This window comes from Halichoerus grypus, chromosome 4 (genome assembly GCF_964656455.1).
Source record: "Halichoerus grypus chromosome 4, mHalGry1.hap1.1, whole genome shotgun sequence".
NCBI classification, from domain to species: Eukaryota; Metazoa; Chordata; class Mammalia; order Carnivora; family Phocidae; genus Halichoerus; species Halichoerus grypus.
This window is the reverse complement of record NC_135715.1, coordinates 136736442-136764413: the sequence shown is the minus strand read 5'-3', so window position 1 is coordinate 136764413 and position 27972 is coordinate 136736442. Positions and strand designations below refer to the sequence as shown.

At 36.8% G+C, this 27972-nt stretch overlaps 1 protein-coding gene across 1 annotated transcript in view; it reads left to right on the top strand.

Moving 5' to 3' along the window:
* Positions 1-27056, top strand: part of CIRSR (corepressor of RBPJ and splicing regulator) — a 37815-nt gene extending 10759 nt beyond the window's left edge. The window contains exons 5-10 of the mRNA XM_036075796.2: positions 40-104; positions 921-969; positions 1877-1994; positions 23291-23397; positions 24926-25011; positions 26038-27056. Of these exons, the coding sequence (XP_035931689.2) occupies positions 40-104; positions 921-969; positions 1877-1994; positions 23291-23397; positions 24926-25011; positions 26038-26752 (1140 nt within the window). The 3' untranslated portion in view covers positions 26753-27056. The remainder of the gene's footprint in view (positions 1-39; positions 105-920; positions 970-1876; positions 1995-23290; positions 23398-24925; positions 25012-26037) is intronic.
* The last annotated feature ends 916 nt before the right edge of the window (positions 27057-27972 follow it).

Here is a 27972-nt window from a genome sequence, read left to right as displayed (position 1 = left end):
TATGGAAAAATTGAAAGACTTCTTTATGAATGTTTTTAGAAAGAAGAAACAGAAGGAGAGACCGAATACAAATTTGAATGGCAGAAAGGAGCCCCCCGAGAAAAGTAAGAGCCAGTTTTCTTTTAAGATGAAATATATATCACGGGGCGCCTGGGTGGCTCAGTCGTTAAGCGTCTGCCTTCGGCTCAGGTCATGATCCCAGGGTCCTGGGATCGAGCCCCGCATTGGGCTCCCTGCTCAGTGGGAAGCCTGCTTCTCCCACTCTCCCTCCCCTGCTTGTGTTCCCTCTCTTGCTGTGTCTCTCTCTGTCAAATAAATAAATAAAATCTTAAAAAAAAAACTTTAAAAAAAAAGATGAAATATATATCACCAACTTTATCTAATATCCCATCTTATATTGTCTTTTCGTTCACTAGTGCAGGCAACTAATGTTAAAGGTATTTGTTTTATACAACTAATTTACTTGATCATAGACTTTAATTTTATATAGTTTTCATTTTTTTAAAATCACAAATCATCAGGGGCACCTGGGTGGCTCAGTCATTGAGCGTCTGCCTTCGGCTCAGGTCATGATCCCAGGGTCCTGGGATCGAGCCTTGCATTGGGCTCCCTGCTCGGCGGGAAGCCTGCTTCTCCCTCTCCCACTCCCCCTGCTTGTGTTCCCTCTTTCGCTGTGTCTCTCTCTGTCAGATAAATAAATAAAATCTTTAAAAAAAAAAAAAAATCACAAATCATCAAACTGGACAATTAATAATAAGTGGTGTTTGGAATTACTAAATAGATTTCCTAGTTCTGTGTATTTATTGAAGTTACATATTTTATAATGTATTTAGAATTATAAAACTGTTTTCAGAATAACTGCTGTTTAATTTATTAAATTGTTCTTAATATTGTGTTTGTACGTATTCTCTACTTAATAGATATGCCAAAGATGACATGAACATCAGAGATCAGCCCTTTGGTATTCAGGCAAGTGACCCATATTTTACTCTGTAAGAATAATTTTTATTTAATAAATACTTCTTTATACTGTTGTCCAAAAGGTATGTAAGCTGAAAAGGGCTCTTTGGTTTTGATTTGTATCAGGTAGTAAAAGGACTAGGGGAGAAAACATTAAATGTAGTAGACTGATAAAATAGGAATCGGGAATCTCATGTTCATGTGGATTCCCTGTACATATGCCTATTAAATTTGATTTTCTCCTGTTTAAAAAAAAAAAAAGATAGGAATCAAAGTTTTGTACTGAAGGTTATAATGATAAGGGTCTCTTCAGTTTCCAGGAAATTGGAGAATTAGCTTAAGGTTAAGAAAAGATTTAAAACTATTTGTTTAGAACTGGGACAAAATATCACCAGAAGGCCAGATTCTTGTTGGAAATAACATTTTTTGGAATCCTGCCTTGCTTATTCATTTACATATTATCTGTGGCTACTTTCCTGCTACATTGTCAGAGTTGGAACAGAGACCTCTGGCCCATAAAGTTTAAAATATTTACTCTCTGGTTCTTTACAGAAAAAGTTTGCCAACCCCTGATTAGGAAACCGAAACTTTAAAGGTTAACTTTTAAAAATTAGAGAATTTAAGATTCAGCCATAATGTAATTCCTTTTTGGTATTTTACCATTTCTTTTTGGATGACATTGTTTTATTGCCACCAAGTAACAGTCAAAAAGAAATAGGATTCATAGCTTTTAGGCAGAATTTATAAAAGATATTAGTATTTATATTAAATTACCAAATATAGTCATGGAGTCTTTCACTGGAAATCTTTTAAAAATGACAGTAATTTAACTTAAACTCTACCAAGGAGTAGGGATTTGAACATTTCTTAGATTCTTACTATCTTAATAACTAAAATAACGTCCACTATTTCTCAGGTTCGAAACGTGAGGTGCATTAAATGTCACAAATGGGGTCATGTCAACACAGATCGAGAATGTCCTCTGTTTGGTCTTTCTGGAATCAATGCAAGTTCAGTTCCCACTGATGGCTCAGGTAGGCACTAGACATGAATTATGTTTGTTTTAGAATTTGTATCAAGGATAAACATAACAAGGAAAGATAACATTTTTCTTTCATCTCTCTGGGTATTGTTTTCCTTTGGTTTGGTTTTTTTGGACTAAGTCATGTACCCAAAATATGATCAATGGGAAACTCTGGTAATATATTTTGAATTTGAAATGCTGTGTATCAGAATTAAATTTAATTTTTCTAGCCCAGAGCCTATAAACTTGATTTTAAAGGTAAAAAATATATTAAGCATAGTTCATCAGGTTAGTAACCTAAAAATAGAAGGAAGAAATGGTTATTTCTCATGTCCTCCAAAATTGTAAATGTAGGCTGACTAGAAGACTCAGCAATTGTGTCATTTTAGTCCAGAGATAAAATCAAAACTGAGATTAAAAAGATGTTAAATATGTTAAAATTTTTTACTTAAAAGTTATACCTTCCTGCTTATTATTGACGACTTAAAAAGACTGGTCTAATTTGGTTTGGATCATTTGCGTTCTCAGATTTTTTTTTTTTTAATTATCTGTTTATTTGAGAGAGAGTGAGAAAGAGAGCACACAAGCAGGGAGAAGGGCAGAGAGAGTGAAGCAGACTCCCTGCTGAACAGGGAGCCCGATGTGGGGCTCAATTCCAGTACCCCGAGATCATGACCCGAGCCAAAGGCAGACACCCAACCGACTGAGCCACCCAGGTGCCCCTGAGTTCTCAGATATTAAAGCTGAGAAGTTTTGAATTTATTAGTGCCTTATTAGTATATTATTGAGACAGCCACACCAATCCAACTATAAGTGATAATAAATTATAAATAAAAATAACCTGCTTAACTCTGTAATCTTAAACAAGTTACTTCACTTTTATGAGCTTCAACTCATCTTAAAATAAGGATGATAGTATAACTCAAGAGATTTTTCAGCATTATTTAAGAAGCTATAGAACCTTTTTTTTTTTTTTTAAAGATTTTATTTTTCAACAGAGAGAGAGGGAACACAAGCAGGGGGAGTGGGAGAGGGAGAAGCAGGCTTCCCGCCGAGCAGGGAGCCCGATGTGGGGCTCGATCCCAGGACCCTGGGATCATGACCTGAGCCGAAGGCAGACGCTTAGCCACTGAGCTGCCCAGGTGCCCCCGCTATAGAACCTTTTTTAAAAAGAAATCTTACATGAAACCCCAGTACATAGAACATGTATTAAGGCAGAGCTGCTGTACTGAAGCAAGTGCTCTGGGCGTGAAGGCCCGTCCCCTCAGTTCACCAGCCCTCTGATGCACCTTTTTGGACTCCCTGTGGCTTTCACTACCACCTTTGAGCCCAGGGTTCACTGTCAGTCAGCATATGACCTTCAGCCTCTATTCTCTCACAAGAGATCCTGCTTCCTTCCAGCAAGCCAGAGGCAGGCTTTAGGATTCAGGATGCCAGTTCCCATATTAAGAGTTTAGGAATTTGATCCATTGTCAAGTGTGACAGTGTTTTTTTTGTTTTGTTTTTGTGGGTTTGTTTTTTTTTTTAAGTAGGCTCCATGCCCAGTGTGGATCCCAATGCATAGCTTGAATTTATGACTCTGAGATCAAGATCTGAGCTGAGACCAAGAGTTGGAGGCTCAACTGACTGAGCCACCAAGGAGCCCCTTGACACTGTTTCTTTTATGGTGTTATGGATGTTAGAATGAGTAGAGAAGTACAGAGACAGAATATTAACAATTGATTTTTTTTTTTTCCTTACTGCTCTAAAGAAGGTTTAGAAATCATATTTTACGGAGAGGGAAGCTATTTGCTCAGTGATGAGAGAATGTTGGTCTGTACCTGGCAATCTCTGACAAAAGAATGTCCCACTAATTCCACAGTGCAGGTACTCTTAAAACCCACATACTGATGTTCCCTCCTCCCCTGCCCCCACTCAACTGATAAAAGAAGAGAGAGTGGTCCCAAAAGAAATAAAGCCCCAAAGAACATGGGTGTAGACTAGGTCATATAAAGAACCCGTTGATCCAAATATTTTTTTTTTTTTAAAGATTTTATTTATTTATTTGATAGAGACAGACAGATAGTGACAAAGATAGCGAGAGAGAGCACAAGCAGGGGGAGAGGCAAAGGGAGAGGGAGAAGCAGGCTCCCCGTGGAGCAGGGAGCCCGACGTCGGGCTCGATCCCAGGACCCCGGGATCGTGACCCGAGCCAAAGGCAGACGCTTAACCGACTGAGCCACCCAGGTGCCCCAACCCAAATATTTCTGACCACTAATCTTAGTAGTCATAGGAATCTGATGTTGTATCTGAAAGGGGGTTGCATCTTTCTCATTTTTCCTTCACTCAGCCTTGTGGTGCCCTTACAACTCTATGACTCCTGTATTGGCTAGGGGCAGGCAGTGGTAATGGCTGTCTTTGTTCCCTAGCTTCATCTTACTTTGATCCTGCTTCTGAGAGAATGAGTAGGATAGACTCCAGACTTAGCCTTTTATTTAGTAATCAATAGACCTGCTTTGTCTTGATTATATATTAGAAAGTCTATAACAACAACCAAAAGAACTTGTGCTATTAACCTATTTTTAAGAGTATTGGAGGGGCGCCTGGGTGGCTCAGTCGGTTAAGTTTCTGCCAGGGTCCTGGGATCGAGCCCCGCATCGGGCTCCCTGCTCCGAGGGAAGCCTGCCTCTCCCTCGCCCTCTGCCTCTACTTGTGTTCCCTCTCTCCCTGTGTCTCTCTCTGTCAAATAAATAAATAAAATCTTTAAAAAAAAAAAAAGTATTGGAAATGGTGAGGGGTGCCTGGGTGGCTCAATTGGTTAAGTGTCTGCCTTTGGCTCAGGTCATGATCCTGGGGTCCTGGGACTGAGCCCCACATCAGGCTCTCCCTGCTTAGCAGGGAGCCTGCTTCTCCCTCTCCCTCTGCCCCAACCCCCTGCTCGTGCTCTCTCTTTCTGTCTCTCAAATAAATAAAATCTTAGTGAATTCAGATACAACAAAGCTGGTTTATTAGCTCTCCTCCACCACCCATTTACATTCATAAACTTTAAAGTAATCATTCATTTTATACAAAGTTTTTGGAGCCCACTTATGGTGGGGTTATACTGTAGTACTGTTCTTCAGTCATATAAACTTTTTCAAAATAAAGTGAACCAAATAGAAAAATGCTGTATTTTTTAGCTTCTAATAAGTCTTAACATATTTGTAACCAAGCTTGAGATGTCTACAAATTAGTGACTATTTCTCTGTATCTAAATGAATTGAGCAGTGGGGTGGTAGAGGGTAAAAAAAAGTATTAACTTTATTGAAATACTATAGTTGATATCACTAATATATAAAATGTTCTTTCAATAATACATAAAATGTTTTTTCAAGTCAACATGAAAAAAATGAACATACAAACACAAAAGAGCAAAAGATATAAATATACGTAGCTTAGAAAAGGAGGACTCCAAATGGCCATTAAACCTATGAGGACATTTTCAAGAGCATTAATAACCAAAGAAATAGGGGCACCTGGGTGGCTCAGTCAGTTAAGCATCTGCCTTCAGCTTAGGTCACGAACTCAGGGTCCTGGGTTCAAGCCCCATGTCAGGCTCCCTGCTTCTCCCTCTCCCTCTGCTGCTCCCCCTGCTTGTGCGCACTCTCTCTGTCAAATAAATAAAATTAAAAAAAAAAAAAATAACCAAAGAAATGAAAACTAAAATAATATATTATCTTTTTGCCTACCAAATTTGGCAGGTTTAAAAGAAGTATACATCCAATGTTGAAGCAAGTGTGGTAAAATTAACATTTTAATCCACCGTTGATAAATTGGAATAGCCTTTTTAAAGAGTCATTTGGTGATATGTATCAAAAGCCTTAAAAACATTCATATTCTTTTACCTAGAAATTCAGCTTCCAGGAATTTATAAGAAAGTGATAAGGGGAAGCTCCTGAGTGGCTCACATTAAGCATCCGATTTGTGATTTCAGCTCAGGTCGTGATCTCAGGATTGTGAGGTTTACCCCTGCGTGTGCTGGGCTCTGCGCTCAGTGGGGAGTCTGCTCCCTCTCTCTCTCCCCACCCCCCGCTTGCATGTGCGTGCTCTCTCTTTAAAAAAATTTTTTTGTTTTTTTTGTTAAAGATAGATATTGGTTCCCAAGCTCCTATTGAATCAGAGTCCTGAAAGGAGTCTGAGACTCTCACCCCTAGAGGATGATCATGATCTGAAAATTTAGGAAAACAGGTTTAGGCAAAAATGATGCCATAGAATATCCTGTGTAGTGTGGTGTGTTGTTTTTGGAAGTGGGATAGTACAGTGGAGAAGAAAAGATGGTAATGTGATGAAAATCCTTTTTTTGATTTTAAGAGAAATGTTCATTTCAGCATCATTTCTAATTTTTCACTCTTATAAACTAAATACCTAGCACTAGGGGAATGGCAGAATAAACTGTTGCTATATTTAGTGAATTAAGGAATACTAATTGAATCTACATTATGATTTTGATAATATAAAACTACATGCGTATACATTAGGACTGGAAGGAAACATGGAAGAATGAAATAGTTTAATAATTTGGTGAAATTACAAGTGACTTTCTTTTACTTTTATATTAAAATGTGTGATTAAAATTGGGAGAGAAACTTAAAATTTAGGCTTAATAGACATTGAATATTTCATGATATCCTTCAGAAGGTAATGTTTTCCTTTGTACTCCTATATTAAATTTATTTTCAGAATAGTGGGAACAGCTAAATAAAGCAAAGAGTTACTGGTGTTTTGTAAATTGTATATTCATGATGAGAAATAACTAGCAGTCTAATTCTTTGCCTCACTCTTTATAGAAAAAGGCATTAGGAAAATTTCCATTTCCATTTTCTCCTTTAAAACTGACAAATGTGTGAGAACAAATACTGGTAAATACACAGGATATTTTTTAATTTCTTAAATCCTTTATCTTATTCATCTGAGAATATCTCAAAGCACTGAACTCTGTAATAAAATTATGGTAAAAATAGATCAGTAACTTTCACCATCTGTGATACCACAGGAGATGATGAAAGTTACTGATCTATTTCTGATGCACTGTCAAGATTGAGAACCATCAGCTTCAGCTGTATGTAAGAACAATTGATAATGATATGAAGATTTAATGATATGGATGTTGTCGAAAACATTTGGTCAAATAAAAAAACAGATTATAAAACAAAGCTACATGGATTCCATTTGTGTTTCTCTTGCTGTCTGTAGGTAGACATATAGACAGCTACTTGTAGAAAAATGGCAGGAAATAGACCAATATATTAACATTGGTTGTACATTTGTAATTTTTAAGTGAATATTATTTTAGAAGAATTAAAATTTTTTACATAGAAGTAAATTATTTAAAATTTTATTGCTTAGTTAATATGTTTGAAGTTTGACCTGAATTTAGCAGTGCCACTTAACTAACACTAAGAGAAACTCTTAAAGGTTTCTCAAAAACAAAATAAAAAACTCTACTATATCAAATAGGAAAGCAAATAATAATGATGTTTTATTCTGAATTTGAATGCAATGAAAAATAAACTGGCCAATTTCCTAATCCACTTGCTGATTCAAGCTAAAAAATCTTTTCATTTTAAAAAATCACCTATTGAATAATGTCTCACCGGTGAATAGAGATTATTTTTGCAATAATGCAATTTCAGTGGATGTGGTTATCATGGGATAATCACACCCCTGGGGTATAGCCTTGTGCCTGTAATCTCCCAGGAGTGTAATTATTTCATGATAACCGCACCCCCTGGTGTTGCATTATTTCTATTATGAAATTCTTAGTTTAGTATATAAAGTAACTTACTTTGATCACTGGAAACTGCAAGGTGCTGTTAGAATGTTCCAGCTGTGAGGTTTACAGAGACCAGCTATAAGATTTACTTCTCCTTTACAGAGTTAAATTAGGCAATCAAAATACTTCTTTTGGCTAAGCTGGTTTATATCTTTTCTACCGATAAGATCATCTTAACTTTGTAAGTTTCCATGCACTCTAAATACATCAGAATTACATGTAAAACTCTCAAGCTTCAGTGGTGACTGAATTTTTATAAAATATTTTTATATTACAGTATAATTAAATGGCCTGCCCACCTGCCTCTTACCCATACTCTTTGGCCCTTATTCTTACCATTGACTCTTACCATCTGTCCCTTATTTTTTTAGTGTATACTGAAATTAAACATTATTTTAAATCCACAGTGGGGGTTTTCAAGGTAAGAGGGGTATTTTTGTTTTTGTTTTTTTGCCTTCTTAATAGATTTAATAGTTACATATATCTGTGTGCCTCCTACTTAATCCTTTTGTTTTGTTTTTTGTTTGTGCTTTTTCTTAATAGACTACTTTTTTAAAGAAGTTTTAGGTTCAGAGCAAAATTGAGAGGAAACTATAGAGATTTCCCATAGCACCCTGCTCCCACAAATATATAGCTTCTCCTATTATCACCATCCTCTACAAGAGTGGTACATTTGTTACAATTTTTTTAATATTTTAGCTTTTAAGTGATCTTTATACCCAACATGGGGCTCGAACTTAGAATCCTATGATCAGGAGTTGGCGTGCTGCACCGCACTGAGTCAGCCAGGCGCCCCACATTTGTTATAATTGATCAACCTATACTGACACATCATTATCTCCCAAAATCCATAGTTTGCATTAGGACTCACTCAGCATTGTATGTTCTGTTGGTTTGAACAAAGGTATAATGTCATGTTTCCAACATTATGGTATCATACAGAGTAGTTTCACTGTCCTAGAAATTGTGCTCTGCCTGTTCATCCCTCCTTTCCCTCGAGCCTCTGACAACCACTGACTTTTTACTGTCTCCATAGTTTTAAACTTTTCCTGAAGATCATGTAGTTGGAATCTTAACAGTATGTAGCCTTTTCAGATTGGCTGCTTTCACTTAGTAATATGCACTGAAGTTTCCTCCTCATGACTTCATAGCTCATTTCTTTTTAGTGCTAAATAATATTCCATTATCTGGATGTGCTGCAGTTTATTGATCTAATGGACATCTTGGTTGCTTCCAAGTTTTGGCAGTTATGAATAAAGCTCTATAAACATCCATGTGCAGGTTTTTATGTGGTCATAAGTTTTCACCTCTTTTGGGTAAACACCAAGGAGCATGATTGCTAGATACTGTGGTAAGAGTATGTTTAGTTTTATAAGAAACTGCCAAACTGTCTTCTGAAGTAGCCATACCATTTTTACATTCCCATCAGCAGTGAATGAAAGTTCCTGTTATCCACATCCTCGCCAGCATTTAACAGTGTCAATGTTAGGAATTTTGGCCATTATAATAGGTGTGCAGTAGTATATTGTTGTTTTATTTTGCATTTCCCTGATGACATATGATGCATCACATGTTTTCATATGCTTATTTGCCCTCTGTGTATCTTCTTGGTGAGGTGTGTGTTAAGGCCTTTGGCCCATTTTTTTTAAATTGGGTTTGTTTTTAGTGCTGAGTTTTAAGAATTCTTTGTATATTTTAGATGATATTCCTTTACCAGATGTGTCTCCTACAAATATTTTTTCCCAGTCTGTTGCCTGTCTTTTCATTTTCTTGACCAGGTGTTTTTTTAGCAGCTTTATTGAGTTGAAATTTACATACCATACAGTTCATGCCTTAAAGTGTACATTTCAATGGTTTGAATTCGTATATTTACAAGAGTTATACATCCATCATCACCATAATTAATTTTAGAATATTTTCATTACCCCAAAGGGAAACCCCTCAGCCCTTCACCTTCCAGCTCCTAGTCTCCCCAAGCCCTGGGCAGCCACTAATCTACTTTCTACTTTTTTTATAGATTGCCTATTCTAGACATTTCATATAAATGAAATCATACAATATGTAGTAAAGAAGGTAGATTTAGTATCATTTTCTTTGCCTTTAAATTTCACACTTACACAATTATAATTGCCTTTTTTCCACCCACCATCCCAAACACTTAACATCCAGTGTCCTCTTCCCATGGAGTCTACGCATGTCACCCTCCTTGCACATCAATTATGCACAGAGTATTGTTAACTAAGGAAGGTCACCTAAGCCAGAGTTTTTATTAGGGTTTATTTACATAGTCTTGATTGATTAACTTATTGGCCATATAGCTGAACTCCCCTCCAGTTCCTCTCCCTTCTCCAGAGACCAGGCTAATGTCATGTGGCTCAAAGCTCCAACCCTCTAATAACATGGTTGATCTTTCTGGTATGGCCAGCCCTGTCCTGACTCATCTCCTTAGCCTAACCTATCTAGGCACTCACCATGAGTCGCCTCATTAATATAAGCTGTCAGGTCCCATCATGAATAACAAACACTCCTGTCACTCAAGAAATTTCAAGGTTCTTTTTTTTTTTTTAAACCGGAAGTTTTGATTTTTTTTTTAATTTTTTAAAGATTTTATTTATTTGACCGAGAGAGAGACAGCGTGAGAGAGGGAACACAAGCAGGGGGAGTGGGAGAAGGAGAAGCAGGTCTCCTGCTGAACAGGGAGCCTGATGCGGGGCTCGATTCCAGGACCCTGGGATCATGACCTGAGCCGAAGGCAGACACTTGACGACTGAGCCACCCAGGTGCCCTGAAATTTCAAGGTTCTATAAGTTACCCAGGAAATATCTAACCAAAGAGGTAAAAGATCTGTATCCTGAAAACTATAGAACACTTATGAAAGAAATTGAAGATGATACAAAGAAATGGAAAAACATTCCATGCTCATGGATTAGAACAAATGTGTTAAAATGTCTGTACTACCCAAAGCAGTCTACACATTTAATGCAATCCCTATCAAAATACCACCAGCATTTTCAAACAAGATACTATGTTAGATCGGTTAAGAATAAGAAAAAATATTTTATATTTTATTTTCAAATGCTCTTTCTTTATGTAGATCCAGATTTCTGATCTGTGTCATTTTCCTTCTCTCTGAAGAACATCTTTTAATCTTTCTTGCAAGGCAGGTCTGCTAGTGACAGATTCCTCAATTTTTGTTAGTTTAAGAAACTATTTCTCCTTCACTTTTGAGGGACAGTTGCACTGGTTACAGAATTCAGTGTTGGTAGGTTTATCTTTCAACACTAAATACTTTGCTCTCCTGTTGCTTGCATGGTTTTTTAAGAGAAGCATGATGTAATTTTTATCTCTGTTCCTTTCTAGGTAAGGGTTCCCCACCCCCACCCCACCCCCCCAGCATCTTTCAAGATTTTCTCTTTGTGTTTGATTTTCTGCAGTTTGAGTATGCTATAAGGGTAGATTTTTTGGTATTGATCATGCTTGGTGATCTCTCAGCTTCCTGAATCTGTGGTTTGTTGTCTACCATTAGTCTTGGGAACGCTCATCCATTTCAGGTATTTCTTCTTTTATCTCTCTTTTCTCTCTTATCCTTCTCATATTCCTGTTGTATATATGTTGTACCTTTTGTAATTGTCCCACGGTTTTTGAACATTCTGGTTTTCTTTTTTTCACTTTCTTTCCCTTTGCTTTCAGTTTGAGAAGTTCCTGTTGACATATCTTAAAGCTCACTGATTCTTTCCTCAGGCATGTCCAATCTACTGATGAGCTCATCAGAGGCATTCATTTCTGTTAATGTTTTTTATTTCTAGCATTTCCTTTAGATTATTTCTTAGAGTTTCTATCTCTGTTTATATTATCCATCTATTTTTACATGTTGTCCATTAGAACCTTTAGCATATTAGTCTTATTTTAAATTCCCAATCGGGTAAGTCCAAAATTTCCATCATAGCTAAGTCTGATTCTGATGCTTGCTTTGTCTTTTAGCATACTTGTAATTTTTTGTTGTTGAAAGCTGGACATGATGTGTCTTTAGTGTGAGGTCTTATGTTTATCTGGCTAGGAGCTAGGTTGTATTTACAGTTGGGTGTAGCTGTAGATGTCAGGGCCTGAATTTCCTCTAGTGTCCTTGTTTTTGTCTCCCCTGTTATCTTTTGGTGTCCCTACAGGCTGCTTCTTTATAACATATAACAGTCTGAGCCTTGCTTCAGTTGTAATCTCCTCTTTTTATACAGGAGCCCTATTGATGTGGTGGTAAGATACAGGGGAAGGGGAATCATTCTATAATCCTATGACTAAGTCTCATTCTTTTCTAAGGTTTATTTTTATTTATTTATTTAAGTAATTGCTACACCCACCATGGGGCTCAAACTCATGACCCTGAGATCAAGAGTTGCATGCTTCTCCAACTGAGCCAGCCATGTGCTCCTAAATCTCACTCTTTTTAGTGAGCCTATGCTCCTGGGCTATAACCTTCACAGGTGCTTCTCAGCTTTTTTTCCCTACTTCTCAGCTTCTTTTTTTTCCCCACGTAGGTTAGGCTCTGGTAAAATAGTTTCCCTTGAGAGTGAGCATATGTTCAGGACAACAAAATGCTCTGGGCATATTTTCAAAATGGTTACTTTTCCCTTCCTACTGTTGGAAGGTAAGTATAAGGGGATTATATTCACAGTGAGAACCTGGTGAGGCTCCTGGAAGTAAAACTCATTAAAGTGTTTTTAGTTCTCAAGCTAATCTGTGCTCAGTCCAACAATAGTATATTATTCTTTTAAGGATTCCTAGTAGTTGCTGACTCCATTGGTGGTTTCTGATCCTGTTAAACTGTGATTCTCTGTATCGCCCGTCTCTCCTGTTTTGGGGGCAGTGTTTTACCCTGTGGCCTCAATTCTCTAATACCTCCCAGAAGATTTGTTGATTTTCAGTTTTTTCAGCTTTTTGTTGTTGTAAGGATGGGAGGACTTTCAAGCTCTTTATATATTGTACCAAAATCTAAAAGTTGTTAAAGCAACATAATAATGAATAAACATTGAATCCAAATTTGTTAACATTATAGTTTCATATTATACTAATTATTTGACTTTTGGTTTTTTAGGCTTAAGTTGCTATATATTTAAAGTTGCTCTGCCATTTTTTTTAACTTAGCTAAAATATTTGGAACTGACTTCATATAATACGGCAAATTTTACATTTTTAATGAAAGTAAATTTCAAATTCAAAAGAGTGCCACTGGATAGTTTTGACATGTACAAAATTTCTTTTTCTTTATAATATCTAAGTCTCAGAACCAGTCACACTACAAATGGCTAAACTGATGTTAGGTAGGTATGTTTCACATGTCTCTACGAGTTCTGTTTACACCATGGTTTTTAATCCGTTTCATTCAATATGAAAATGAATAAATAGCTTAAATTGAGGAACATATTATTTTTACACTTAATACAAAGGTTTGTTTGCCTATGAATGCTCTTTTCCTTACCTAATTTTCCCTAACTCTTGATTTAATTTCCTTGAAGAATGTTACACTAAACTATAGCACTGATAGAAGTTTTTTGCAACAGTTTCCACATGCTGCTCTTCCGTCTTTTCATTAGCCTTTTTTTTTTTAAGATTTATTCATTTATTTTAAAGAGAGCAAGAGAGAGAATGAGCATGCGCACATGAGAAAGCAGGTGGGAGGGCAGAGGTAGAAAGAAACCCAAGCAGACTCCACACTGAGCCCGATGTGGGGCTCAATCCCATGACCCTGAGATCGCCACCCTAGCCAAAACCAAGAGTTGGACACCCAACCGACTGTACCACCCAGGCGCCCCTTCATCAGCTTTTTATGTTGAAAATATTTTGTCACTTCAGAATATGTTTGGGAAATTTCGCAAAATAACTGTCTAGTCATAAGCTTTGCTAGAAAGATACCTAGGAGCATGCGAGAGGCACTTTTCTGTAGAAAAAAAGATGATAAACTCAGTTGCCCATCTGGCAAATCTCCCTGAATCTGTTATGGAGTTCCTTTATGCAACTCCTTGAAGAAGTTGAATCCTACCAGCATAGCTACTAAGATAGACCTATATCTGATGGCAGAATTTTTGTTTAATTCTCCAACATAATTCTACTGCAGAAAAAGTATTTGTGTTACCAGAATCTTATTAAAGCTAAATTGGGAATACCTGGGTGGCTCAGTCAGTAGAGCATGCAGCTCTCAGGGTCATGAGTTCAAGCCCATACTGGGTGTGGAGCCTACTTAAAAAAAAAAAAAAAATAGGCTAAACTCCTAAAGTAGGCAGATATTAAAACTAATAAATAAAGGATTGACCTCAAAATAAAGAAGTGAAGTTAGTCACCATTTCTCTCCTTTATGTAGTTGATCAGTCAGGAACCAATTTTTTTTTTTTTTAATGCACGTGGAAGCTAATTAGCTGAAAAGAAATATTGACCTATTAAAGAGATAATTCAGTAAAACTTGTCAAGTCATGGTGCTTCAAAGGTCAAAATGGTGCTCTTGATTAATACTTTAAATTTTGGCTCTTTTATTTTAAGTGATTACCAGTGGTTAAGGCATTTCTAACTATTTATAAGCACTATTATAATTCCGTGCTTAAATTTGTTGTTACAGGGACTAGGCCTTGAAATTCCATTGACATTAACAAATTAATTGTAATCCTGTTCTATCAGTAAATGACTCTGCTCTGTGTTAAAAGCATGTGTGGGACAGTGGGAGCTATGCTTTCCATAATCTCCAAGGGGTATTAAGATTCTCAGATCACAGTCATAACTCTCTTTTACATGATTCTTCCTATTAACATCATTACATCTACTCAAGGTCTGCCAGCTTCAAGTAAAGGAAATTAGCTAGTGATTTCCTGGAAAAGGAAAATGAATGAAATGTAGTCCACCTAGTAAATATTAATTCTGCTACGCAAATCAAACTTAATGAAGTTAACAACCTTCATCATGTTCCACTCATTTAGAATGCCCTACTTTTTACCTTTTCCTAAATCATATGAGAGTTTGAAAATCAAACTCAGTTTCTTGTTCTTTCCTGGAAAGTCTAAGCTTTTCTGAATTAGGAACTGTATCTTACTTATCTTTGTGTCCCAATGCCTTGCACAGTGTACATGCTTAACAAATAATAGTTTAGTGATTGAATGGAAAGGTTTTGCTAACTATTATAAACATCACTGTTTCTTATCTTCTCTGAATATATCTCATAACACAGACTTATAATTTATATTTTTCCTGTTCTTTGATACGAACTAGTGTTCCCCAAAAGATTATAAACTTCAAGGCAAAAACTAAGTTCTCCGTTCTCTAAGAGGCCTAATGAAATAAAATAATTGCTCAGTAATACATACTGATTTTTAAAATCACTTTCTATATTATATAGTAGGGATGAATTAGTTGAAATTTCCTCTGCCAGGCTCTCTCCATAGTTAGACGTAATACAGAAATGTAGTGAGAATCTGTAATAATGTGGTCATTCAGTAATTACTGTTGACCGGTTTAAAATACCATGTGTAACTTTCTTTAAAATGCATTGGTTCTTTAAAAAAAATTTTTTTTTTCAAAAAAAAATAATAAAATAAAATGCATTGGTTCTTTTTTTTTTTTTTTTTTTTTTTAAAGATTTTATTTATTTATTTGAGAGAGAGAATGAGATAGAGAGAGCATGAGGGGGGAGGGTCAGAGGGAGAAGCAGACTCCCTGCTGACAACAGGGAGCCCGATGCGGGACTCGATCCTGGGACTCCAGGATCATGACCTGAGCCGAAGGCAGTCGCTTAACCAACTGAGCCACCCAGGCGCCCCTAAAATGCATTGGTTCTTAAGCGTAGAGTTTGAGCCTGACAGATGTATGTACCCATGTAACCAATGTCTCTGATAAGATACAGAGCACAGTATTGCCATAATCTAGAAAATATCCTTATGTCCCTTGCCAGTCAGCCTCCTCTACCCACAACTGCTATTCTAACTTCTAATCTCATATGTTAGTTTTACCTGTTCATGAACTTCATATAAATGGAATCATATGGTATGTATTTTTTGTGTCTGACTTCTTTGGCTCAACATAATGTTTTTGAGGTTCATGGATGAATAATTTTCAAGAGCTCTCATATTCTCTCTCAGGAGCATTCATATTCTTAAAACTTAATTAAAACATGGTGCTAACTTCTAATACTTCATGTTCATCACAGCACAAATGATTTTTCTTAGTGCTCTATGGACTCTGAATTCACTTTATTATCACTGGATGTATCATCACTAAAATATTTGCATATAACTTAAGTTGAAGATATAATCAAATGTAAGTCATATATTTAACTATTAATTCTGTTAAGGGAAGATTGTTTTTAATAAATAGTGTTCTTTACTGGCATACAATAAGAGAGGTTTTATTTTTTCCTTGTTTTTGTGTATTTTCTAGACACACAGACTAAAATGAAATGTTTAATTTTTCCTTTACATTGTATGTTTTAATAGAGATCAAATTAGCTGTCTTCAGTATGAACTTGGAATAAGGGCAATAAGAAACCCTATTGTTTCCAGCCTCCACTAAGCTGAACTGGCAGTGTGTCAGGAAAATTCCCAGTATGGAGCAGTTTTATTACAATTCAGTACAATTGGTTCTTGCATAACCTTTAGAAAATCATACATAAAACATTCTCATCTATATAAATAAAAATCACCCACACACTTTATTAATAGCTTTGTTCACTTTTTCCCTGGGACTTGTGCTGCATGTTCCTACTGTGCCCCCCTTTTCAGTCTTTTTTTAAGATAACTTTCTATAAGCTTTCTTAAAAGCAAAAAGGTTAGGTAATATTAGGAATCATATATAAGATTCTTGATAATTTCCACTAGACCAGATCTCCCTCTCAATTGTGTACTATATAACTAGTGTCTCTATTTGTCCTTTTTACATTTAGTAACAGGGAGTGTTTTTTTTTACTAGATACAGTCAGTTTAATTTTAGGAAAGAAAGACAGAAGGTTGTACTTTCATGGAAATAAGAATCAATATATTTTATTTGTGATAATGTTTGGGGTTTATTTTAAAACATTTTTAAGGGGGCGCCTGGGTGGCTCAGTCGTTAAGCGTCTGCCTTCGGCTCAGGTCATGGTCCCAGGGTCCTGGGATCGAGCCCCGCATCGGGCTCTCTGCTCAGCGGAAAGCCTGCTTCTCCCTCTCCCACTCCCCCTGCTTGTGTTCCCTCTCTCACTGTGTCTCTCTCTGTCAAATAAATAAATAAAATCCTAAAAAAAAAAAAAAACATTTTTAAGGTTCTGCCACTGTGACTATGACTACGTGGTAACAGCAAACATACTAGGTTGAAGTCTCAGCCTTTTTTCCTTAGTCTAGTTCATTAGCCAGAAATGTGTTTGTTTCAAGTGTCATTTTTCTAAATCTAAATTTAAGAAGATTTTCTATGTACTCCTCCAAAGTATATGGCATAAAATGCCAAAATAATTTAATAATAAGCCTCTAGATCTAACTACCAACTTACAGAAATACAGGTGACTAGAAGAACATATTAAATGACATCACTATCCAGAATGTGGGAAATTTACAGGACAAATGACCCCGTTCTCTCAACAAATGAAAGCAGGTAGGGGGTGGAGGTGGTGACATTTTTTAGATTAAAACAGACTTATGTGTGGGGCACCTGGGTGGCTCAGTTGGTTAAGCGACTGCCTTCGGCTCGGGTCATGATCCTGGAATTCCGGGATCGAGTCCCGCAGTCTGCTTCTCCCTCTGACCCTCCCCCCTCTCATGCTCTCTGTCTCTCATTCTCTCTCTCAAATAAATAAATAAAATCTTTAAAAAAAAAAAACAACAGACTTATGTGTCACTTATATCTCATTTTTAGTGTATGTGCTGTTGAAGCGAGCACTGTGTCACTTATACCTCAATTTGAAAAGAGAGATTTGAGAGATATGTGAACTAGATGCAGTGTGTGGACCTTGTTTGGATCCTAATCTGGACAAACCCAACTATGAAAAGATACTTTTGAGACAACCTGAATGTTGACTGGATATCAGATGATGTTTTAAAAATGTCAGTATGGAGGGGCGCCTGGGTGGCTCAGATAGTTAAGCGTCTGCCTTCGGCTCAGGTCATGATCCCAGGGTCCTGGGATCGAGCCCCACATCGGGCTCCTGGCTCAGCAAGGAGCCTGCTTCTCCCTCCCCCTCTGCCTCTCTCCCTGCTCATGCTTTCTCTCTCTCTCTCTCTCTCTCTGTATCTCTGTGTCTCAAATGAATAAATAAAATCTTAAAAAAAAAAAAATGTCAGTATGGATAGGTGTAATAAAGGTGTTAGGGTTTTGTTTTTAAGAAATACTCCTTGTTTATTAGTGATTAAATACCAAAGTGATACCTGAGATTTTGTATCTATCAAATAAAATCTAGGTTTATCAAATCTCTATCAATAACTCTATCAAAAAAGAAAGGAAGTTGGAAGTAATAGGTAAGAATGACAAAACATTGATAATTGTTGAAGCTGTGTAAGGGATACATAGTATTCTCTCTAGGTTTGAAGATTTTCACTGTGTAAAGTTAAAATACACAGAAGGAAAGAAATTGATCACCACTGTATTTTTTTTTTAATTTTATTTATAAATTTTGGAGAACACAAGCGACTGGGGGGAGGGCAGAGGGAAGGGAGAGGGAGAGAGAATCTGAAGCAGACTCCATGCTCAGCATGGAGCCTGATGCAGGGCTCTGTCTCACAATCCCGAGATCATGACCTGAGCCCAAATCAACAGACCCTTAACCCTGGCTTAGCCACCCAGGTGCCCCTACCACTTTATTTATTTATTCATTTATTTTTTAAGATTTGTTTATTTTAGGGGCGCCTGGATGGCTCAGTCGGTTAAGTGTCTGCCTTCGGCTCAGGTCATGATCTCAGGGTCCTGGGATCGAGCCCCGCATCGGGCTCCCTGCTCAGCGGGAAGCCTGCTTCTCCCTCTCCCACTCCCCCTGCTTGTGTTCCCTCTCTCGCTGTGTCTTTCTCTGTCAAATAAATAAATAAAATCTTTAAAAAAAAAAAGATTTGTTTATTTTAGAGAGAGAGGGCACCAGCAGGAGGGGCAGAGGGAGAGGGAATCCCATGCAGACTCTGCACTGAGCCCGAGTCCAACACAGGAAGTCGATCTCACAACCCTGAGATCACCCCCCAAGCGGAAACCAAGAGTCAGGAGCTCAACTGACTGTACCACCCAGGCACCCTGTCACCACTTTAATAGCAAACAAAACTATATTCACTTTAGAAATAGCAGACATTTTCAGCAAACAGCCATAAATTAATGTGTTAAATTTAGGGGAAGGAGTAAAAGGCATTTGTAATACAGCCTTACCTAATGTACAATTCAGGGCCCTCCCTTCTCCCGCTGAATACCACGAAACTAGAATGTTTTGCTTGAAAGGAACGATGAACTTTCAAAGGAAGATACATTTGTCCTTGGGAGCAGATGGGCCTAGTGCTAGCAGTGAAACCCAACTGTCTTTGCCTTCACCATTCAGCTTTCTTTTGTGCCGTTTGTGGGAGTCACTTGGGACTGCTGTCTAATTGTGAAGTCAGTGATATGGCCTTTCTCATAGCCAGAACTTTTGACTTCCTATATTATTCTCTGATAAAACATCTATTTTACTATGGAATATTTTTTACCTTCCATTACTTTTGCTTAGTTCTATAAAAATGAACGCTCTAAATGAATAGATTAGGCCCTTTACAAACATAATTTTGTACAGCATAATTCGCCTTCTGGGATTTTTTTTTTTCCTGAGACACTGACTTCGTGGTGTTTTTCTAGTAGAACATAGTCTAGGTCTAATTGGGACATGGAGCTGAATATCATAGTCACAGTCAGTATTTTGATGCTTACCCATATCACAGCAAAGAGTTTGTAAAATTAGTGAATGTTGAAAACGGTTTCTTCAGTGATCTGCTTTTCTAAGTTGTAACATTGGTTTTCATGCAGTGGAGGCTTAACCTAGCCTGACTGAAATAATCTAGAAAGGAGCCCTCACAAATCTACATTTTAAAACAAAAGCTCTTTTCCTGAATTCTCTAGAATTATTCAATCATAGCAAATCTAAGAGCAAACCAAACATTCCTGAGCTCCAAATACAGTTGTAATTTAAATTATTAAGGCACTATACATGAAAGTAGTCATTTTGCATTTTGAATATATTTGTAAAATGTATTTTTTCAACATATCTATATAATCTATTATATCAACTAAATTTTGAGTTCTCAGCTGGAGTAATTTCTGTCAGTTTAACTCTTCATAGCCACTGTCACAATCACAGGAAGTATAAAGATATCTTGCTAAATATATCTTAATTAAACCTGACTTGTCACATCTTCTAAACCCAGAACTTTTGACGATAGAAGAAGGTTTAAGTATAAGAGTATACGAGTAAGGGGTTGGGGCAATGGGGTAACTGGGTGATGGACATTAAGGAGGGCACGTGATGTAATGAGTACTGGGTATTATATAAGACTGATGAATCACTGACCTCTACCTCTGAAACTAATAATACATTATATGTTAATTAATTGAATTTAAATAAAAATATTCAGAAATAAATAAAATAAAATATGCCAGCTAAAAAAAAAAAAATGTGTTACCAACATTAAGGAAAAGACTGTATTGAGAAATAGTTTAAATACAATAAATGTTTTCTGAAGAGCCTATTGGCTATCCACTCCTCTAGATTAATGCTTCATGCAGTGATTTGTCCTTCTAGTTTACTCCCTTGAACATAATTAAACAAAAAAATAAATAAAATCATATTGTATTATTAAAAGAGGGCACCTGGGCGGCTCAGTCATTAAGCGTCTGCCTTCGGCTCAGGTCGTGATCCCAGGGTCCTGGGATCGAGCCCCCGTCAGGCTCCCTGCTCCGTGGGAAGCCTGCTTCTCCCTCTCCCACTCCCCCTGCTTGTGTTCCCTTACTCGCTGTGTCTCTCTGTCAAATAAATAAAATAAAATAAAAATAAATTAAAAATAAAAAAATATATGAATAAGACTGGATTTTGAAAAATATTACTCTAAAAGCATTTTTAATTATAAAGAATATGTCATAAGATAATCATAAATGTTTTATAGCAACTGGCAAAAATAATAATTGTTACTGTATATTGAATACTGTTTGTCAGGTGGTTCCCTAAGTATTTAGTCTTACAGTGTGGAAGTGTATGCCAAGCATATGTACTACACAGAGTTCACTTGAGGTTTTGGAGCAATGCAAATGCTGCAAGAGTCCTGTTTGGTTCATAATCTATATAATCTGTCAGACTGGCTAAAGGGAGATAATTTTCTTGAAGTAGTTATAACTGCTATAATGAAAATGTAAAGGGCGCCTGAGTGGCTCAGTTGTTAAGCGCCTGCCTTCCGCTTGGGTCATGATCCCAGGGTCCTGGGATCGAGTCCCACAATGGGCTCCCTGCTCGGCGGGAAGCCTGCTTCTCCCTCTCCCACTCCCCCTGCTTGTGTTCCTGCTCTTGCTATCTCTCTGTCAAATAAATAAATAAAATATTTTTTAAAAATGTAAAAAGTGTGGTTTTTTTTAAAACTTACTAAGATTACCCATCTTTTGATGAAATTAGTAACCTGTCATCATAATGGCCAAGCTCTTTGACCCTTTCCTGGAGTAGTTTTTATCCTAATTTTTAGTGTGTTTGCTTTCTGAATTCATTTGACATCAAAAAAAAATTAACAGGGAAACGTAGGGGCGCCTTGGTGGCTCAGTCGTTAAGCGTCTGCCTTCGGCTCAGGTCATGATCCCGGGGTCCTGGGATCAAGCCCCGCATCGGGCTCCCTGCTCAGCAGGAGGCCTGCTTCTCCCTCTCCCACTCCCCCTGCTTGTGTTCCCTCTCTCACTGTCTCTGTCAAATAAATAAATAAAATCTTAAAAAAAAACAAAAACAAGGAAATGTAGTTTTGACACTTCAGAAAACACATTTTCTACTTTATAAAGTTATGTTCGTACTTTCAGTTGTTCCTGGTAATATGAATAGAGTGGTAAAGCCCATAGATCATAATAAAAGATAGTAACATGCACCTGAACTTTTCTGACCAAACTTTTTAGCCAAAGATGCTACTGACAAGTGAACAGATTTGAATTTTATTGTCTTTTGTTTTCCATGGTAACATGTAGGTGAATTCGCAAATAACTAGTAAAAGACCAATAAAGCAGTGAAAAAAAAAAAAGATGAAGTATTTAATAAAAAACTAGAGAATCTGGGGTGCCTGGGTGACTCGGTTGAGCGACTGCCTTTGGCTCAGGTCATGATCCTGGAGTCCCGGGATCGAGTCCCGCATCGGGCTCCCTGCTCAGCAGGGAGTCTGCTTCTCCCTCTGGCCCTCCCCTTTCTCATGCTCTCTCCCTCTCCCTCTCTCATTCTGTCTCTCAAATAAATAAATAAAATCTTAAAAAACAAAACAAAAAAAAAACCTAGAGAATCTGTTTTTGAAGTTTCTCTATCCCCAACCCTCCCTTATGAATTCCTTGTTGGCAGGAACTGTCTTATTCTTCCTTATATTCCAGATAGATTATCCAGGGTAGTTCATTTAAGACAGTATAGATAATTTAGGCCAGAAACTTTAAATAGCTTCATGAAATGTTGTCCTTGTGTGCTACCTGCAGGGAAAACAAAATGAAACTGAAATAATATGAAAGAAAGAGGAAAGAATCCCTCCTTCCATATGGTAAACATATTAATGTTTGAGGGAGGAGCACAGATATTTTTTAAATCATTTTTTAATTGTATCTATCTTTAGTCCATATTATGTATCTTTAGTATATATTATGTGACCAAAAAAGGAGCTTGCTTTTCAGTTTGGGATTTTGCGAAAGTGGAAACAGCAGCTTGTGAAAGATACAACACACACACACACCTATAGCCAGCCTAAAATTGTTTGTCACCAACCCCAAACTGGTAACTAGACATTTCAAACTCTGAGTGTATATATGGGAGATTAACAAAAGTGCTTAATAGTGACTCATAGCGTGTGTGTGTGTGTGTGTGTGTGTGTGTTCTGTTGATAATTCACAACCACATGGCAATGTGTTCAGTGTTGGTATTTGATAAATAAGGATGAGGAATTTTTAATTGGAAACTACAATAATAAATTGCTCATGTACCTTTAAAAGTATCTTTTTAAAATTGAATTCTTGCTGCGAGAATAACTATTAAAGTTTAATTTCAGTTTTTTACCATTTTTCTTTAATTTTATACTAAAAACTGCCAAGCAGATAACATCTAAATGTATCTTTTTCAATGTGACAAAGTTACATAAGAAGAGAATCCCCTGGCACGTAAAGAAAAATGCAATTATTTTCTATTCTGAATCTCCAGACTGCTGTTTTAGAAAATCATATCTGATTATTTGCTCAGCAGAAGATTATTGAGTTGATTTAGCTGTGATTTTACTTAACAAAGCTTCAACTGCATTCCTACTGTGGAGTCCAAAAAAGGTAGAGAGATATAAATGATACATTCAAACTGTGATTTTTGTGAACAGGGCCATCGATGCACCCCTCGGAGCTAATAGCGGAGATGAGAAACAGTGGGTTTGCACTGAAACGAAATGTACTGGGGAGAAACTTGACCGCAAATGATCCATCACAGGTAATGATCTTTTTATCGGTAAGCTGAAAATGTCTATAAATCTAAATGTGATTGCTTGTGAATTGCTACTTAATGTTTTCCAATATGCATATATCCATAGGAAAGCAAGATAGAGCAAAGAAAATGCCTAAAATGTATTTTGATTTTGATTCTTTATTATTTTAACCTAAATGAGAAATTGTTTTTAAACCTGTATTTTAATAAATGAAACTGCTCCTCTAGGTTTATGTGGATAAAATCTCTAACCGAACTGGTGATAAGGTGTTTTTTTTTTCCTTCCTGCTAACTTACATTAAATAGAGCCAATGAGAAGTGGTATATGGTCGCAAACTCCTAAAAATTATAGAAAATATTTTAAACTTACTTAATTTATTAAACTGTACATAGATCCAGAAAATGGTTGTATTTGAAGGGTTATAGATATCCTAACCACAAACTATTTTATTTAATGAGGAAACTGGAGCCCAGAGAAGTAAAGCAATTGCCCTTGTGCCTCATGTGGTTGTTTAGAGAGAGAACTGACACTAAAACCCAGACTCCCATTGGCATAAACTTGTGGTACTCTGAAAATAGGCACATTACTTTTCAAACACTGCTAGGGACTCTTCATATAACCTATATAATCGTGTATCTGTACTGTTCGATATATTGGTATATACTTGATAATGTACTGTTGAATTTATAAAGGCTAAAATTGTGGATGTTTTGACCTTCTTGTACAGTTCATGAGCAGGGACACCTGGGAGGCTCAGTAAGGATCTGCCTTCGGCTCAGGTCATGATCTCAGGGTCCTGGGATCCAGCTCCCCATCGGGCTCCCTACTCAGTGGGGAGCCTGCTTCTCCCTCTCCCTCTGCCGCTCCCCCTGCTTGTGCTCTCTCACTCTGTCAAATAAATAAATAAAATCTTCAAAAATAATAATAGGGGTGCCTGGGTGGCTCAGTCGTTAAGTGTCTGCCTTCGGCTCAGGTCATGGTCCCAGGGTCCTGGGATTGAGCCCCGCATCGGGCTCCCTGCTAGGCGGGGAGCCTGCTTCTCCCTCTCCCACTCCCCCTGCTTGTGTTCCCTCTCTCGCTGTGTCTCTGTCAAATGAATAAAATCTTAAAAAATAATAGTAATAATAATAAATAAATAGTAAATAAAGTTCATGATCTTCTTGGTTTTAACATTTCATTAAGTTAAAAATAAAATATTTAAATGCTTAAGTGTTTAAATTCAAACTCAAGAGGTGGAGAGTAGAAGCCATGCTATAAATGTTTTATCTGTGTTTTCTATCTTCTTCTTCCTGATAAAGTTTGTTAATGCTGACAAAGCAGTTATCCTCACCTCTTAGTGTGTTATGATCCTCCTTGGCAAGCAGACTACAAGATTTTTTAGTCCCCCACCCCCTGCTTCCCAATCCAGGATGTCATACTCATCTTATAGTATGTCTCTAACACAAAATTCCTTACTTGTAAATGTTTTCTTTCCCATCTGATAACTAATTTGTCTTGCAATCTAGCAATTTATTGATGTCTTTGTTGATTCAGGAATATGTTGCAAGTGAAGGTGAAGAAGATCCAGAAGTCGAATTTTTAAAGTCACTAACAACCAAACAAAAACAGAAACTTCTCAGGTAATTAAAAGTGTATATTTAATGGATTCAACTATTTTTTCTTATATTTTATCTTAGTATCATATTTAACCCTGATCCTAAGAGCTTATGAAGCAACTTTAAACACATGAGTCACATCTACTAATTTGTTCTTTAGCTATAATAATACAATTTTGTCTTTCTTTCAGTAATATGAAAGTGAATGTAAGATTATATATTCAGATTATGGCACAAAATCATTGTTCTTCCCAGAACATTTAGTTTGGAAATAGCTTTATTTGTAGGTGTTACTTTTCATAATGGATTTGTACATATCTTTGCACACAATTTGTTCTCATAAAACACTTGTGGGCCATGTATTATTCTTTTTGTAAGATTTTATGAGGAATGCTGAAAAATGTTTAAATTTAAGGTAAATATGAATCTTGTTAAACAGACTACCTCTGGATTAAAGAATTCAAGAAATGTCTGCTGAGTCCAATAGAGGGAGCTCATGATGTTTCAGTATGTGGATTTTGAGAATGGCTGGACAGAACCCTCAGTGAAGACATTTTTATTTCAGAGTAACTCAGACACATAAACAAGTTACTCTTCTGAGAATGTGAAGTACTCTTTAGAAATTCAGAATGCCTTAATGGAATAATATTGATTAGTATTTCCATACTTTAAAATGGCACATATCATCAATTTTTTGTCTGATTATAGCTACATATTTGAGTTTACATTAGCATGTAACTAATGTTATAAAGCTTCCTTGAGGTCAGGATGACTGTTTATTTAGAGTGGTATATAATTTCAAATTTTGATTCAGTAAGAATTTTTTTAAGGATCATTACTATTGAGGAAAGTATAGTGAGAGAATTGGCTTAATGCATTTAATTTTATGTGTGACTTGAATAATTTAAAAGAAAATTGTCATTTAATAAAGAATGCATTTATATTTGAATACCACTTTCAGTAGTGTCAAAGAAAATATATTGTCTATTTAAAATTTCATTTTTGTCAACAAAAGGACTATTTTTACATAGTATGTTACTATTTTCCCAGGAAATTGGACCGGCTTGAGAAGAAAAAAAAGAAAAAGAAAAAAGATAGAAAAAAGAAAAAGCTTCAGAAAAGCAGAAGTAAACACAAAAAACATAAAAATAGGTCCCCCTCCTCCTCCTTTTCTTCCTCCTCCCCCCACTCCTCCTCCTCCAGTGAGACTTCAGAAAGCAGCAGTGAGAGTGACAACAAAGAAAAGAAAATACCAAAGAAGAAAAGAAAGAAAAATAAGTGTTCAGGGAATAACAACAGTGATTGTGAAGAGAAGGACAAGTCTAAGAAGAGAAAAGTTCATGAAGAACTTTCTAGCAGTCACCATCACAAAGAAAAAGCCAAGGAAAAGCCTAGGTTTTTAAAACAAGAGAGTTCTGGGGAGAATAGCAAATGGAGCCATTCTGATTCTGACAGAAAGTCCAGAAGCCATAACCAGCGCCCAGAGAAGAGAGGACCTGAAAGAAACGAGAGGGGCAGTAGGAGCCAGAGCAGCAGAAGTCACGGTGGTTACAAGCAGAGGGAAACAAGAAAACGGCCACAGCGAAGTCCCAGTGAAGAGCGGAATGGAAGGAGTGACACCAGAAGCCGTGGCACAGATGTACACAGAGGAGGAAGAGTGCGCAGAGAGAGCCCAGGAGATAAGCATACCAGGGTGACACAAAGAGAACGAAGCAGAAGTAGAGAGAATAAAGAGAGACTGTATGTGACAATTACCTGGGAATAAAAATATCTCCACTTCCTTATTGAGTATCTGTGGCAAGGGCTAAATTATATACTATTGTCTTTCTAATAAAAAAGCTCTGTTTTAATTTTCCATTCCTGAAAACTGTCATATCAAATACAAAAACTACATGAGTCCTAGCAGAATGAACTTCGCAAATATTTGTAAGTAATCTCTTTTGGGGCTGTAAAAATATTTTCTGTTGATTAAGTGTTTCTTGTGCCCTCTACTAGATTAAGCACCCCATATAACTCTGTGGCATTTTCTTTGTTCTGAAACATCATTAAAAGAATGACAGTACACTGAATGGCTATAATTTAATTTTCGTTGTTTTTTTCTATTCAAATGTATTACTTTTAAGATTTGAATTTACTTGAAGCAAAGTATAATCATTGTTGAAATTCTCTAGTATGAATTCAGTAGTGGATTTGATCACTGTTTCCTTAAGACGTTTAAACTCCCTTCAGGTTCTATTTACGTTTGGATGGCATATTAGTTTTCTGTGCTGCCAATTACCTCAAACTTCAAACAACACAGATGCACAGTTCTGGAGATCAGAAGTCTGAAATGGATCTCACTGGGCTAAAATCAAGGTGTCAGCAGGATTGGTTCCTTCTGGAGGCTCTAGGAGAAAATCCATTTGCTTGCTTATTTTCAGCTTCTGGAGTCTGCCTGCATTCCTTGGCTCCTGGCCTCTTTTTCCATCTTCAGAACTACCAAGAGTAAAGTTAAGTCCTCACATCTGATCACTCTGACATTTTGATACTCTGCATCCCTCTTGCACTAATTTTAAGGACCCTTGTGATTAGATTGGGCCACCAGAGAAACTCCCTATGTTAAAATAAACTGATTGGCAATCTTAATTCTATCCACAGCCTTAATTCCCCTTTGCCATGTAACCTAAGATATTCACAGTTCCAGGGATGAGAACGTATACTTTGAGGGGACATTATTCTGCCTACCACTGGTGGCCTTTCTGCTACTAGCACACAACTATTAAAGATTTTCCTTCTAAAGGTTAAGCATTTATATAATGTCATGAATGGACTATTATAAACTATTAAATAATTTCATGAGTATAGGTAAGCATATTTAAACTTAGCTGCAAATTTTCCTTTGTGCTTCAAAGGATATGGTAAAGGAAAGCTATAGAAAAAGATTTTTTGATACAGATTATAAGTAACCTGCAATTCCAAAAAAACATCTACTAAAACATCATGGAC